This window comes from Podarcis cretensis, assembly GCF_951804945.1.
Source record: "Podarcis cretensis genome assembly, chromosome: 10".
In the NCBI taxonomy this organism is placed as follows: domain Eukaryota; kingdom Metazoa; phylum Chordata; class Lepidosauria; order Squamata; family Lacertidae; genus Podarcis; species Podarcis cretensis.
Genome location: NC_137179.1, coordinates 30,056,651 through 30,070,607, shown reverse-complemented (window position 1 = coordinate 30,070,607; position 13,957 = coordinate 30,056,651). Strand labels below are relative to the sequence as shown.

At 44.5% G+C, this 13,957-nt stretch overlaps 1 protein-coding gene across 3 annotated transcripts; it reads right to left on the bottom strand.

The window, feature by feature from the left end:
- Positions 1 to 205: 205 nt before the first annotated feature.
- PICK1 (protein interacting with PRKCA 1) lies at positions 206 to 12,001 on the bottom strand. Of its 3 annotated transcripts, none has more exons than XM_079992887.1 (13): positions 11,760 to 12,001; positions 10,742 to 10,835; positions 10,082 to 10,193; positions 9,085 to 9,213; positions 8,904 to 8,970; positions 8,603 to 8,692; positions 7,714 to 7,767; positions 6,955 to 7,017; positions 5,987 to 6,120; positions 5,022 to 5,114; positions 3,868 to 3,918; positions 3,257 to 3,401; positions 206 to 1,962 (listed from the first exon to the last, which is right to left on the bottom strand). In XM_079992887.1, the coding sequence occupies exons 2-13, from the start codon at positions 10,780 to 10,782 to the stop codon at positions 1,709 to 1,711; spliced, it is 1,233 nt and encodes a 410-aa protein (XP_079849013.1). In that variant the 5' UTR covers positions 10,783 to 10,835; positions 11,760 to 12,001; the 3' UTR covers positions 206 to 1,708. The 3 variants fall into 3 exon arrangements, with proteins under 3 accessions (XP_079849013.1, XP_079849014.1, XP_079849015.1); XM_079992888.1 differs by having other exon boundaries at positions 10,742 to 10,831; XM_079992889.1 differs by having other exon boundaries at positions 11,825 to 12,000.
- Between the last annotated feature and the right edge of the window lie 1,956 nt (positions 12,002 to 13,957).

Here is a 13,957-nt window from a genome sequence, read left to right as displayed (position 1 = left end):
GGGAATGGAATTCCGCTTGAGAACCGAGGTACCACCGTATATGGAGAAGTGCAACTGCACTGGTCTCCGTGCCATACTTTCTGACTGCAAAATTGATCAATAGTGCCTGCCCTTCATGTCTCTTCCTGTGACCAGGAACAAAAGGATCAAGGAGAGACAGGCCAAATGGTTAAGAAGCCAGGAGGAAAAAGGTAAGACAACAAAGTTCACATTTTTCTTTATTAGTCACACAGTTCAACACGTAAAAGCGCTCTGAAGAGTACGCTGGACCCACATAGTCTTTTCTTGGCCAGTCATAAAGACACAACAGAAATAAAAAACCAAGGGGAAAGCATATATGTCATAAATTTTAAGCTCTTCTGTAGCTTCTCTCCTTGCCAGTTGGCACAATCTACGTACGTAAGAGTTAAGCTGAAACCAACACCCCTTTATTACCAAAAGATCACTCTTGCTAATCAGGACAAAATGCCATTCCACTGCACGAAAAAAATATCAGAATGATACAGGATTGGAATAATTCCTCAGAAAACAAGCAAGTCTTCTCTCCCCGCCCCTCTTCCTTTGGTGTTGGGAGATTCATGTGGGCGAGTGAGGGGGGTGCGGACACTGGTCAAGGCGCATAATAGGCTCTCTGTCCTCAGAAGCAGCATTTCCAAAGGAATAAAAGTAAATGTGTAGGTGTAATGAAAGTGCAGTGTAGGAATTGAGAGCTTTAATGCTTAAACTGGCTGTTTGATCTTTAACCTCAGCCAATCTATGGGCCTCATTCCACGGATAATCATCCCCCCACCCCAATATATGTTTGCTTTTTTCCAAATCTAACACCTTCTTAAATACTATATAAGGCTTAAGTTTTAGAAAACTTCATGCAGCAAAGCACCTATGCAAGATAAAGGCAGGCTGTGAGATCCTTAAAACCAGACGGGATTGGGAATGTAAACCTGGGTAATCTCTCCCCAGTGTCAAATCCCATATTGCTGGTCCATACTGACTTGATCCTGATGAGAAGAATGATAGAGACAAAAACTGATTCTCCTGGATGTCCTTCCGAAGCCCTTTATTGATTAGTCTCTCAGAGGCTGATCGTTCTGGCTTCACCCAGCTTCCATTCACCCTGATTCCTTTCTTATCTAATAAGAGCCATGCCTAGTAGTAGGGAAGGGGCATGTTGTAAGACCCGCCTACTAACAGCAAGGTAAGTTAAGAGAAAGAAGGAAGGAGACCAAACTTATCCACTTCCATTCTTCTCACACACTGGAAAGTAGGAATGGGGACAAGTTTTTGGACTTAGCTGATGCACAAGGAGGTCAGGCTGACTGCAAGAACCATTTCTGACATTTTAGTTAATGAAAGGGTGTGTTTGTGTGTGTCCTGCACATTCAGTCACAATCCCTCTGCACAGAGAACCACCATGGGATGAGGTTCAAGGGTGTTCTCCCAGGTAGTTGTCTCTTTCCTGCCACTTTCAGGGATGGGAAGTAAGATCTGGGGGAAAGAGAGACCAGGAAGGAGGAAAGGGTTTTCTGAAAGAGGGATTGTGCAAAAGCACTTTCGGCACAAGGCCCACCCCCCTGCCCACATCCAGAACAGAATCTTGATTCCCCAACGGGGCTTATACAGACAAAAAAAGTCAATGTGGACAAGCTGCCTAGAGAAATAGAATTTATCAGTCTCTGAAGGGATTTCCCACTCCATCACGTCCATGAGCTCAGGCATCATCAATGAGCTTCTCGCCATTCTCTTCCTCCTTCCTGTTGCACTCGCGGCTTCCGCAACCTTCCTCTTCGTCCTCATCTTCCGCACCGTCTGTGAAGACATCCTTCTGGCCATAGCTCAACGTGGTACGTGCCAGGTCCACTTCGATGGGGAAGACGTCGGCATCCCGCAGCACCGCGTAGCAGTCGTCATAGTACTTGGAAAGGGTCGAGACAAAGCGCTGGAGTTGGAACACAATGTCTTGCACTGCAAGAGAGGACAGATAGATTCCTCACAGTTACTGCAACCCTTGTTTTTAGCAGCCTGGCTTATTAGTTCAAATGCTACTTACTGTTTAAAGCAAAAGGCCTAAACGCCAAAGACTGTGGAACCAAGAGCAAGCCCTTGGAAATAAGACTTTTTGGAACTCAGTGGATATGACTTCCTGGTATAATATATGCAGCACTGCAAAGTGAGGGATCCAGAATGGATCAATTCAACCAAGCAGAGTCAGCAATTGCTTATAGACAACAGGAAGGTAAGCTGACATACATGGGAGAGATCTCAAGGTGCAGGGGTCTCAACAGGAAGCAGCTATTTATTATTTTATTATACCTGACCCTATTGTGTTGTTATGGGATACAACCAGGGCTTTTTTCCCAGCTGGAACTAAGTTCTGGCACCTCTCGGGGGGCCACCATTGGCAATCTAAGATAACAAGGCAGGCATTCTGCCACCTCTTTTTCTAGAAAAATAAGCACTGGATACAACATTTTGAAAAAGTGCTCCTGTATGCATCTCCCCCCACCCTTCCTCCTAAACAAGGACATAGTTGTTCATGCTGCTCAACACTCCTTAAGCACTAAGGTCACTTTTTCAAAAAAAGAAAAGTTTTTTTTTTAAAAAAAATCGCACATCACAGTGTTCTATCCTTGATCTTTCAGCTTCACCTCAGAGAGCTCCCCCAGAACAAAGACACCTCTCTAATTCAACCTCCCTCCACACTGTATGTCTGATGTCCTAATGTCACTCTGAAATATCCCTCTGCTTTTCTAGTTCCAGGAACATTAACGTTCTTATCCCACTACAGCAAAGGCAGGCAAATAAGTTTCTATCTGTCACACACACAGAGAGAGATCTGGAAAAGTCACAACTAGAGTGAAAGAAAGGTCCAGAATCTGGGTGTGTTTCCTGTGAAGACCAACATTGTTCTTTACATCTTGGCTCAGCTGCTGGCTCATAAAACATCTGGATCTTGGTTTGCCAGTTGCCCATCCCTGCACTGGAGCAATGGCACATTTGGCTGAACAGCTGGTGTACTTCAAGACGGGGCGGGGAAGAACACAGCCAGCCTCAGGTAAGAAGTAGTAGCATGCTTGATGGCAGGTGAACATTATTGGCTCCAGGGCAGGGGTGGGGAGCCTGCAGCCCTCCAGACATTGTTGGAGTCCATCTCCCATCAGCCCTAGCCAGCATGGCCAATGGTCAGGGATGAAGGGAGTTGTAGACATCAGAGTCTCCACAAACTACCGTAGTCTTTGGAAAAGGCAACCCCACTCACCATGTTTCTGGTCCAGCAGCTCCATCTTTTCTAGCACATCCTTCCGCATCTTGGCAAAGCGCGTCCGTGCCTCCTGGCGGCAACGCAGGATTAAGCGGTATTCGTAATTCCCAGTACTGACTCGGTAGAGAGGCTCTCCCAGCGCCTGCCCAAAATACGACATCAATGTAGCAACGAACCACAAATCATGCAATGGCTTCATGTATGGCTAAATGCTTCCCTAATGTGCCTGGCCAAACTTAAGCTTCTCACTTGATCATGCTACAACCCTGGCTGGCCAACAGCTAAACTTTAAAAGCTATACATCCTGTTAGCTGCTTGCTTGGCAAGGTACAAATGACCACAGCGCTTGAAGTAAGTTCTAATCTTAGTTCATAAACTGACTTCCCCTGAGCCACAATTTAGAGTTGGGGGGAACTGTCATAAATAGTGTCAATCTGCACATCAATGGAAGATTCAGAAGAATGCCACTTTGGTGAGCATGAGCATAGTACACTCACCCCTGCATTTAAGTCTGTGGAAGCAGGCAAGCAGGCAGTAGGAGCGCCTACAAGCAAAGATGGGACTATGATGGGATGTAACCACTGTGCATGCTAGTGCTCAGTACTTACAATGCAGCTGTATTCCTCATCATCCATCTCCTTCACTTTGAGACAGTAAGACTGAAAGAGAATAAGAAATAAGCAATGTTACAAACTCCTACCACCCATACAGACAGATTGGGATGTGCTTTTAAGTGGGGATGGACAGAAATGTCACTTCTAATTTCTCCAAGTTCCACATTTCTTCCAATGGTGGCTGTGCACACACCATGCATTGAAAGCACACAACGAATCTTACCCCACACAGAACTACAGTTCCCAGTATCCTTAATGAACTACAGTTCTCAGGACATAGAAAGGGGAAACCGGCACATGCTAGTGTAGGAACTTATTCTAGGGAGACCGCAGTCAATAAACAAAAAGAAAAACAGTGAATGGACGCATGTGTCAAAAAGTAACAGTGTGCTGCTTCCTCAGTGGTCAGGCTTGGCAATGAGGAGATATCACACACTAAGATCAGAGAGATGTAAACCCTGAAAAAGAAAGGAGGTGGTATTTCACAACATCTCTTCTTCCCCGATTGCCCAAGCTGAGGGAATGAAAAGAAATTAAACAGAAGTAAGATTTGCGCCTGAATACGAGAAAACATGTCCTATTCAAAGCTATTTCTTATGTCTCAACATTCATGCTGTGATGGAATTGCTGCCAGGAAGACATACCCACTGCAGCTGTGGAATGGTACGTATTTGTATGGCGCTACTGGTTTGCACTGGGGCCTTGTCCTATCCCCTTGGGCTCTATTCTTGTCCTATCCCCTTCTAGCTCTTGTTTTTATTTTAAAACAGGAAAATGAGCAGACCTGAAAGAAACAGCACCCTGTCTAGCTACCAACAGCATGCTGTGAATGCTACTACGATCCGATCGCACAAGCTGCTCCATTGAGGAGCTGTATTCTGGTGCTGCCAGTTTCCCTTGGCTTGATATGTCTGACCTGAGAGTGCAAGGCAAAGCCATCGGTAGGTCCCTTGCATGAAATGTCTACTTGTTCTAAATGTTTCTGTGACTTACCATTTTAGGAAGCCTGAGTGAACAAACAGATCCTTCTGTAATTCCTCCTCCTTGTTCACTACTGGCATAACACCCGGGACCCACTATTGTCAGTATTTCAGGCTACACGGACCACTCTCTCGAGCATTCTTAACAACAACAAAAGAACAGCTTACCAAATACTCAAACTTGACATCCAGATACTTCTTGATAGTTAGCCTTGTGTCAGGAATGGCCTTGTTCAGGTAAGTGTTCAGGTCAGTCAGCATCTGTAAGGAAAGGCTGAACGGTGAAAAATGTAGGACCAAACAGAGCAGAAAAGGTTCTTCTGCATGCAACAAGCCTAGTAATCTCAAGAAGTGGATGTGATCTGTGAACATCAACCCTTCTGTCAGCTCTCAGCATAGTTAAAATGCTGGATGCACAATGGAGCCTCCCTCTCACTTAAGAGGACCTGATGCAACATTTGTGGCACATCTGTTAGCCAATCTGAAGGAGGCTCTGCTCACCACTCCTGTTATTGGTCCGATCCAAAGCCATGTAAAATTAGCACCCTTCTGCCACTTCCACCTACTCCCCTGTCTTAGTTCAAGGCATTCCAGGTCTATGAGCCCCCCTTCCCCCACCACTACCCCATATCTGGCTTCCTCTGTTTTAAGGGACCTTGATGTGTCCCTGCCTAGCTGGAAGAGGTGATGTGGAGAGAGCAGACAAGCAGAGCTAGATGAAAAGCCCCACGTAACAGTGAGTAAAGAGCTGTACTACAACTGGCCTAATGCCAGCCTTTGTCATCCAACTCTGTTACCCTTTTTATTGAGCCTTATCTGCCTCACCTCACTTTTGCCCTCCAAAGGAGACTGCAAACCATTTATTCTTATTCTTATTTTTAATTGAATTTATATACCGCCCTATACCTGGGGGTCTCTGGGTGGTTCACAGTGTTACCTTAGTCTCTGTAAAATACACCAGACATTCCCTGGAAGGCGATGAACTCCCCTTCATTGGAGGTTTTTAAGCAGAGGTTGGATGGCCATCTGCCACAAATGCTTTAGCTAAGATTCCTTCATTGAAGGGGGTTGGACTGGACGACCCTTGAGGTCCTTCCAACCCTACAAAATTCTAAGATTCTATGTTTCTTTACCGGTTTGATAGTTTTTAGAAGGCGGATTCCAAACTTCTCAATGCTGCGATGGGCATCTGCAAATTTCACAAAGGCTTCGCTTGCAGCTGGTTGAGGCTCCCGTACACCAATGACTGAGAAAACATCACCAAATGCTGGGCAAAAACAGCAAAACATGCAAATGGGGACCATAGTCAAAATAACAGGTGCATTTTCAGGCTTGTTGTTTATCAATCTGGACTATTTCCTCATTTCAGTTCATGATCATTACCGTAGTATAAACACCATGCTTTTACTACTTCAAATATCATCACAGCCCTGCCAGCAAGGTCAGAAGACACTGCTCCACCTACCTACCCTTAATGGAGGCCCATACTGCTCTGAGACTAGACTTGGCTGCAACCCAACAGGTATCCTCCAAGCCCACCATTATCAGTCATTTGCTTCATGGTGTTCCCTGCTCTCCAGAGAAATTGGCAAGGCTTTCCTCCAAGCAGTTTATGAAAACTCCCTGATCTAGTGAGTTGTGGGGGGTAGTCAAGGTCTAGGTGGCGTAGGTTTTGGTGTGGGGCGGGTTATAGACAGGGTGGTGAGCAGCACAAGCAGGGGTGGAGCCTCTAGTGGAATGCATATGTCCACAGGTGACACAAACAATTCAAATCGGTTGAAATAAGATCCTAAGACCCATCTTTTGGAATAGCACGTCTACTGATTTGAGCACCTGATACAGTTACATTTTAAACTGCTTTTCTGCAGGCCAATAGCAGGAGAGAAGCTCAAAAGGATTTTTTTTACCTGTCAGTGCACACACTTGAGAGAAGCAAATCCCAAAACACTTTACAAGCTACTGGCACCAAGACCCGTAGTTCTCATAATTGTCTTGGATGACAATTATAGCATTTTCAAGATCTAAGATGAGAGATTTCCTGCCCACAGAAGCATGTGCTATGATTTGGTCACAACCTGAAAGTCTTCTGGTCCATGTTTACCTCTGTGAGTTTGAGAAAGTTCAAAGAAAGCTCTGAGGAGACTCTTTGTGTGTTCCGTCATGCCTAGACAGAGTTAGAGGAAAAAACAAAACATTCACTATGGACATGGGGTGGGGTATTATTACTTTTAAATTCAGGACATTAGCACCACAGCAGGCATTTGCGAAAATAAAATAAAGACCAAGTGTGGTTGGGGGGGAATCTCCACTGAGAAAAATGTAACCTATGCTGGTTCTTGTCAGTGAGACTTCCTGCAGGAAAGACTGTGTGGCAAGAGCAGTACTGACCTGGATGTCATTAACTGCTCTGCTCCTGGGTTGGTTTCTGTGTGTGCGCGCACGCAGGGACACATGCAAGTGATTCTTGGAAGGATTTACTCTCTGCTCTACCAGCAAGACCAAAACTGTGGTAACATAAAGGTTATTGACCATCTTGTATAGGTTAAGGTTGTCTGTTGGTTTGTCCTAGGGTGAAATATTGTTACCTGTCCCCATTGAAAAAAAAACTCTGCAAGCCCTCTTAAAGATTTAAGTGGTGGAAAAACAGGATATAAATCTAATAAAGAAAATAAATCTTGTCTCTTATCTACTATGCGTATATCAGGGGTAGCCTCCTGGGCTGAAACCTTAAAAGCTTATAGGCCGTGAGGGTGAGATATGTTTCTCAAAGCATTCAATCCTTCAATAAATGATCAACATAAGCCCCAAGACACAAACCCCTTTCTACGTTTCACAACAAGGAAGGAAAATGTCTATTTACCTTTGTATAGCTCTGCGGTCCTCTCCAGCTCTTCCAGTCTTTTTACTAACCCATCTACCAAAAAGAGAGAGAGAGAGAACCAGGGAAAGGGGTAGGAATCCATTATTACAATGAGAGTTTGATGCCATAAGAGCTGAAATCCTCTAGTTAGGGTTCCCATTGTCAGAGCTTTCACAAACGCGCATTCATGATACAGATTTATGAAACAGGCATCAAGTCACATAGAAACAAATGTGGAAGTGCGGGTGTATATGCTGTGCAGAGAAAGTCAACCCTCTTCATGTCACCTAGAAAAGAGAATGAAGAATGACAAAGCAGTGGAGTCCAGAGAGCAAACTACGAAAAGTTTGAGCAGTGGTGAGGCAAGTGAGAAAGAGGAAGAGAAAAGTTGTCAGACAGACTTTAGAGCAGGAAAAGACTGCCTAGAGCTGAAGGAGAGGGTCCTGAAATCACACATCTTTTCACAAATTCAGGAGAAAGAACACTGTATTTGGATTCTCCAGTTCGTCAAATTTCTGCCAACTTTCACTGTCAGCCTTGTGATATAGCACAATGAAATGTTCAAGTACTTCACACATATTATCTCATTAATCCTTACAACAGTTCTGAAGGTAAGGGGAAGTATTATTACTCCTACACTGCAGATGAGGGGCTAAGGCTGAGACAGAGTAGGCTGCCGATGAAGGCGAGATTTGAACTGAGGTCTTTCTGGTTCATATCTCATTATTTAGCCCAGCTCTCAATGCCACAAAATTATGAACCAATGCAGAAGGCCACTTTCAGGACAACACACACTTTGTAAGTATGTGAGAATGTGAACATGGTCCTTGGCATCGCTTGGAACAGTCACAGAGGCCAAGTGTGAATGTCCTCCTTGAATGCTGCTTACCGTTACAGAGGATGGCTCGGCTCAGTCCCAGGGCATCTGCTGTCCCTGAGCTCATGTTCTCTACCAGGCGGTGCTTCACCTTCTTCAGCACTATATTCCAGGAAAGAAACACACTCTGTGAGCAGAATCATTTCTCTATGCCGATAGCACAGCAATTATACTATTATATCTAGTCATACAGAAGAAGCCCAATGAAGAGGAAATCATAACTGGGCTAATTATAAAAGAAATGCCACAGAAAAACCAGTCCTGTTTATTACATCAGCATCACGAGGGAGACCAAGAGGTTGGCACAACATACCAATATCTAATGTCTTTCCCTGCTTCGGATCAGCCTGGAGTTTGTTGTAATGAATTGTCACTTCTCCCTGGAACAGGAAAAGCCAGAGCTATTGTTCTGCAATTGAGAGGAAGGGAGACGACTTCCACTAAAAAGCAACAATGGACACTTTGCATTCCAGAAACCCCTTCCTACCTCTCACCTTCACCACCTGTATCATTTTGGCCACTTCTACTTTGGTTTTCCCTTTGACTGACTTCCCATTCACACCTGTGATTTCATCACCAGCTGCCAAAGTTCCATCCTGAGCTGCAGGACTGTTATCGAATACCTAAAGAGGAAGAGACAGTGAAGGTGAAAGCAGGAAAAAGGCAAAGATGGGAGTAAGGAACCAGAATGGCAGCACGTCTGTTTTCATGCCCCTTTGCTCATATTATTTATAAAAAGTCTTTAAACCTCAGAGTTTTCACTCATATCAATTTCATGAATGCTGTTGTTGCACACACTATCATGGTCAAATGGGTCCGTTCCCCCCCCCCCCTCTTACAGAAACACCATTATCACAGGAGTGATACCTCTGAATCTGCATTTCTCTATGGTGAAAAACTAATATTGGAGACCAATAAAAAACATATTCATGATCCCATCTGCTCACATATTTGTTGGATCATCAAAGTTAAACAGCCTAATTTCAAATTTAAAATGGCTGTTCTTCACATTTGTGTAGGTCAAAAATTCAAATTTGTTAGATACTGGGAAAACGTCCTTAGTGTCACTTGTGACACATCCCTTGCAGGTGAAAAATGCTGAATACGTTCACAGCTCTCACTGGACCATGAGATTTCCCCTTAGGATTTCTTTTTAGGTCACACACATGAAATTCAGTAAACTTAATAATATAATTCTTCACAAGTCTATGAAGTATTTTAAAGAGAAAAAGAGCAAATAACAACGGACCAATAGACCAATACAGTTACCATAACTTGCCAAATCTGCCACTCAAGTTGCCCTGTGACAGACAGAAAGGCATTGGGAGACAATGTTCTTGCATTTATGTGTAAGGATGTTGCTGGCAGAAGTCCAATGAAACTGAGAATTACACTACGCTCAAAACTGTGTGGTCCAATCTCACCCTCAGTCCAATCCTAACTGTCCTTCTTTTGTCTAGGATAAAACACTCCTGTCCTAAAAACACCAACCTGAACTATATAGAGGCAGGGACAGTACTGAGCTCCTCCCCCGATGCTGATACCAATCAGATTTTGAGAGTCCTTTTTCAAGACCACTGTCCCAGGCACAGTGGGAATTCCCCTAGAATAAAACAGAGGTACAGAAATTTGCATAAAAGTGGGTGCCACCATCAACGTGTCATCTCTGCTTTTGGAATATATTGTAGAATATATTGGGAAAGCAACGATCACATAAGAAACATAACACACGGGAAACACAGTAATTATATTATCAGAGAAAGGAAAATCATATTATGTGTTTACATACATAAGAGTAATAACAATAACTTCTAGTACATGTATTCCTTTCCAGATACAAACCCTCATTCCTGTTCACTCATAAAATTAAAATCATAGTATCCAACCCAAGTAGGAGATATGTCCTTATGAACTGAATTAAGCCCCCAAACCAAGTCATATGCAAATTAGCTCTAAATTCAACCCTCTAAGGATATTCAGGGTTATTTTTTAGGGTGCTCATTCCACTTTTTTCCAACCCAAATTCTGTGGGTGCAGTCCAAAAAGTTGACAGTACTAATGCCTTATCTGAACAGCTCCTTTTTTCCAGGAAAAAACATATATACATACAAACCTACTGAGTAAAAAGAAAAGAAAAAAGAAGACACTTACAGCTTGTCCTCTTCAATGTCATAGTCCAAGTCTGAAAACATGATTCCAAATTATTGAGGGCTTCTTGTGGGAGACTCTGACTGCTCCAAACTACCTGGAAAGGAGAGAAAAAACCGCATCACCTAAGAAGTGACTTGCTACCTCTGAAAGCTCTCTGCCTTCAGTTTTAAACTGATTTGCTGCTGCTGTTTTAAAGTGAATTGTGACTTTGTGACGTTATTCTGGTTGTATGTTGTTGTTTGTTCATTTTTGTTGGTTTTAATCCCTGTAAACCATCCAGATAACTTTGGCTGTAGGGCAGTCTGAAAACGGTATTAAATAAATTAATAAAGTGCTCCAGAGCACACAAATCTCACTGCAGGTAAGTACCGTGTCAATGCCACGGCATAAACTATGCTTCCCCATCCCGGTATTCAAAGCAACATCTAATTCTGCTCTGACTGGTTGGCAGTTCCTCCAAAATGCACAGAATGGATGCCATACAATAACAGAACAGACCATTTTCTTTGTTTTATCATTTCATGGCTCCCATATTTTTTTAGTGCGCAGAATTCTATATTCATGCACCAGCATGGATACTTTCTGTAGCTCAGGCATGACTGTATTGCTCTACCTTTTGGCCTGGTTCATATACCTAACAGAGAGAGAAGTCTGCTTTCACTAGATAAATTTAGTTTTTACTTATCTAGCATTGCTTGTGTGTGTGTGTGTGTGTGTGTGAGAGAGAGAAAAGCCTAGAAAATGAATTTTACTTAAACATCACATTCTTCCAAACATCACAATACTACCAACAGTGGTTAACAACAACAACAACAACAACAACCAGCAGCAGCTACATGCCATCGCTATTTTTTCTTCACAACAGCCCTTACGGGGTAGGCTTGGGGGGGGGGAACCTCGAGGCTCTCCTTCCCACAGGTACCGTCCGAGTTCCCTTTTACAACCCTTAAGAGCGGGATATTATTATTATTAATATTATTGGTGGGGGAGGGGGGGTCGCCTTGCCTTTTCCCCTCACCGGAAGCGCCTGGCTCGAGCTCAGCATCCGCATCCACCTGCTGGCTTTCTCCTCGCCTCCTCTACCTGTCAAGCCCCAGAGGCTCCCCCTGGATTCTCCACGTCAGTGCCAAACCTCGCCGGAAGCCTCCGCCCACTTCGCTCGCATAGCCACGCCCCTCTCCTCCAGGTCCAAAGGCTGTCGAAGGAGGTTAGGAGGAAAGAAGGAACCCGAGCCCGCTCGTCTCTCGCGATAACAACACTTCGAAAGCCGCGCATTGGCGTCAGAATGGGAGGGGGGGAAGCCGTTGGTTGCCGCGGTAACAGAGGCAGAACGCGTCGACGTCGCAGCGAGAAGGGGATGTGGGCGGGGCCTAGCAGCTTCCCGTGGTAGGTGGGCGGGAACGGTGACGTGTGACGGGTCCGCTGCAAAACCGCAGAATTACGGTCTATTAGGCGATTTAATTCTGAGGCATGCATGAGGATCTGAAATTTTTATAACAGTGTTGCTCTGGAATTTTTATTTCTAATGCAGTGCAGCTGCCTACATTTGTTCGCGTGTAAGGTAAAAAGGTAAAGGTACCCCTGCCCGTACGGGCCAGTCTTGACAGACTCTGGGGTTGTGCGCCCATCTCACTTAAGAGGCCAGGGGCCAGCGCTGTCCGGAGACACTTCCGGGTCACGTGGCCAGCGTGACATCGCTGCTCTGGCCAGAGCCAGAGCCAGAGCCAGAGCCGCACACGGAAACGCCGTTTACCTTCCCGCTGGTAAGCGGTCCCTATTTATCTACTTGCACCCGGAGGTGCTTTTGAACTGCTAGGTTGGCAGGCGCTGGGACCGAGCAGCGGGAGCGCACCCTGCCGCAGGGATTCGAACCGCCGACCTTTCGATCGGCAAGTCCTAGGCGCTGAGGCTTTAACCCACAGCGCCACCTGTGCGCACGCAAATAGCCATCAATTGGTCGGTCACAATCTTCCTTGAAACTGCGACATTTATTTTGTGGCGCCTTAAAAAAAAAAAAAAAGTGCCACGAGGTCCCTCGGATCATAATCAAATGCAAAGAAATGTGAACCTCATTTGGAATGTGGGATTAAAAAAAACAAGACCCAAGTGGTTTACTAGAATGAGTTGAGGCACAAACAGTTGATTTACTCATGCACTGATAAGAAATAGTAAATTCACCCAATTTAACTTGCTATGTAAGCAAGTAAGTTATATGTAAGTTATGTAAGTTACCGTATATGGCCTAACACAGTGTTGTCACTTAGCGTTCATCCTCCGTGTACCCAGGCTTTCCTTTAGTCTTTCAATCCAAGACTTATCCAGAAGTTGGGGGTCACTGGTTTGAGAACATGAGGAGAGTCTGCCTTCTACCCCAGCATCCTGTTCTCACAGAGTGGCCAGGCCTCCAAGCAGAACCTGAGCACAAGAGCATTAGTCTCCCCTCCTGTTTCCAGCAACTGATATTCAGGAGCATGCCACCTCTGATAGCGGAGGTAGAACATAACCATTGTGGCTAGTAGCCATTGATAGCTGTATCCTCCACAAATTTGTCTAATCCTCTTTTAAAGCTATCCAAGTCGGTGACCATCACTGCCTTCTGTGGGAGTGAGTTCCATAGTTTTAATTTCACTGTCTGAACAAGTACAGTGGTACCCTGGGTTACATACGCTTCAGGTTACATACGCTTCAGGTTACAGACTCCGCTAACCCAGGAATAGTTAAGAACTTTGCTTCAGGATGAGAACAGAAATCGTGCTCCGGTGGCTCGGCAGCAGCAGGAGGCCCCATTAGCTAAAGTGGTGCTTCAGGTTAAGAACAGTTTCAGGTTAAGAACGGACCTCCGGAACGAATTAAGTACTTAACCCGCGGTACCACTGTACTTCCTTTTATGTATCCTGGATCTTCCAGCATTCACTTTCATTGGATGGCTACAAGTTCTAGCATTATGCGAGAGAGAAAAACTTATTTCCCTCCATCCATTTTCTCCATGCCATGTATAATTTTATCCACTTTTCCATCATGTCATCTCTTACTCGCCTTTTCTCTAAACCAAAAGCTTGACAGTCAGAATGTTTAATAGCGTTTTTACCTCGGCAGAAGATTCCAAGAACTAAAAGAGGGCTTTGATTTAAAATTTAAAAAAGAAAATCAAGAAGGAAGCCTATTGCTCCATGTGTCATTTTTCCCCAACCACTGTTAAATGTCTGAAGTACCAAG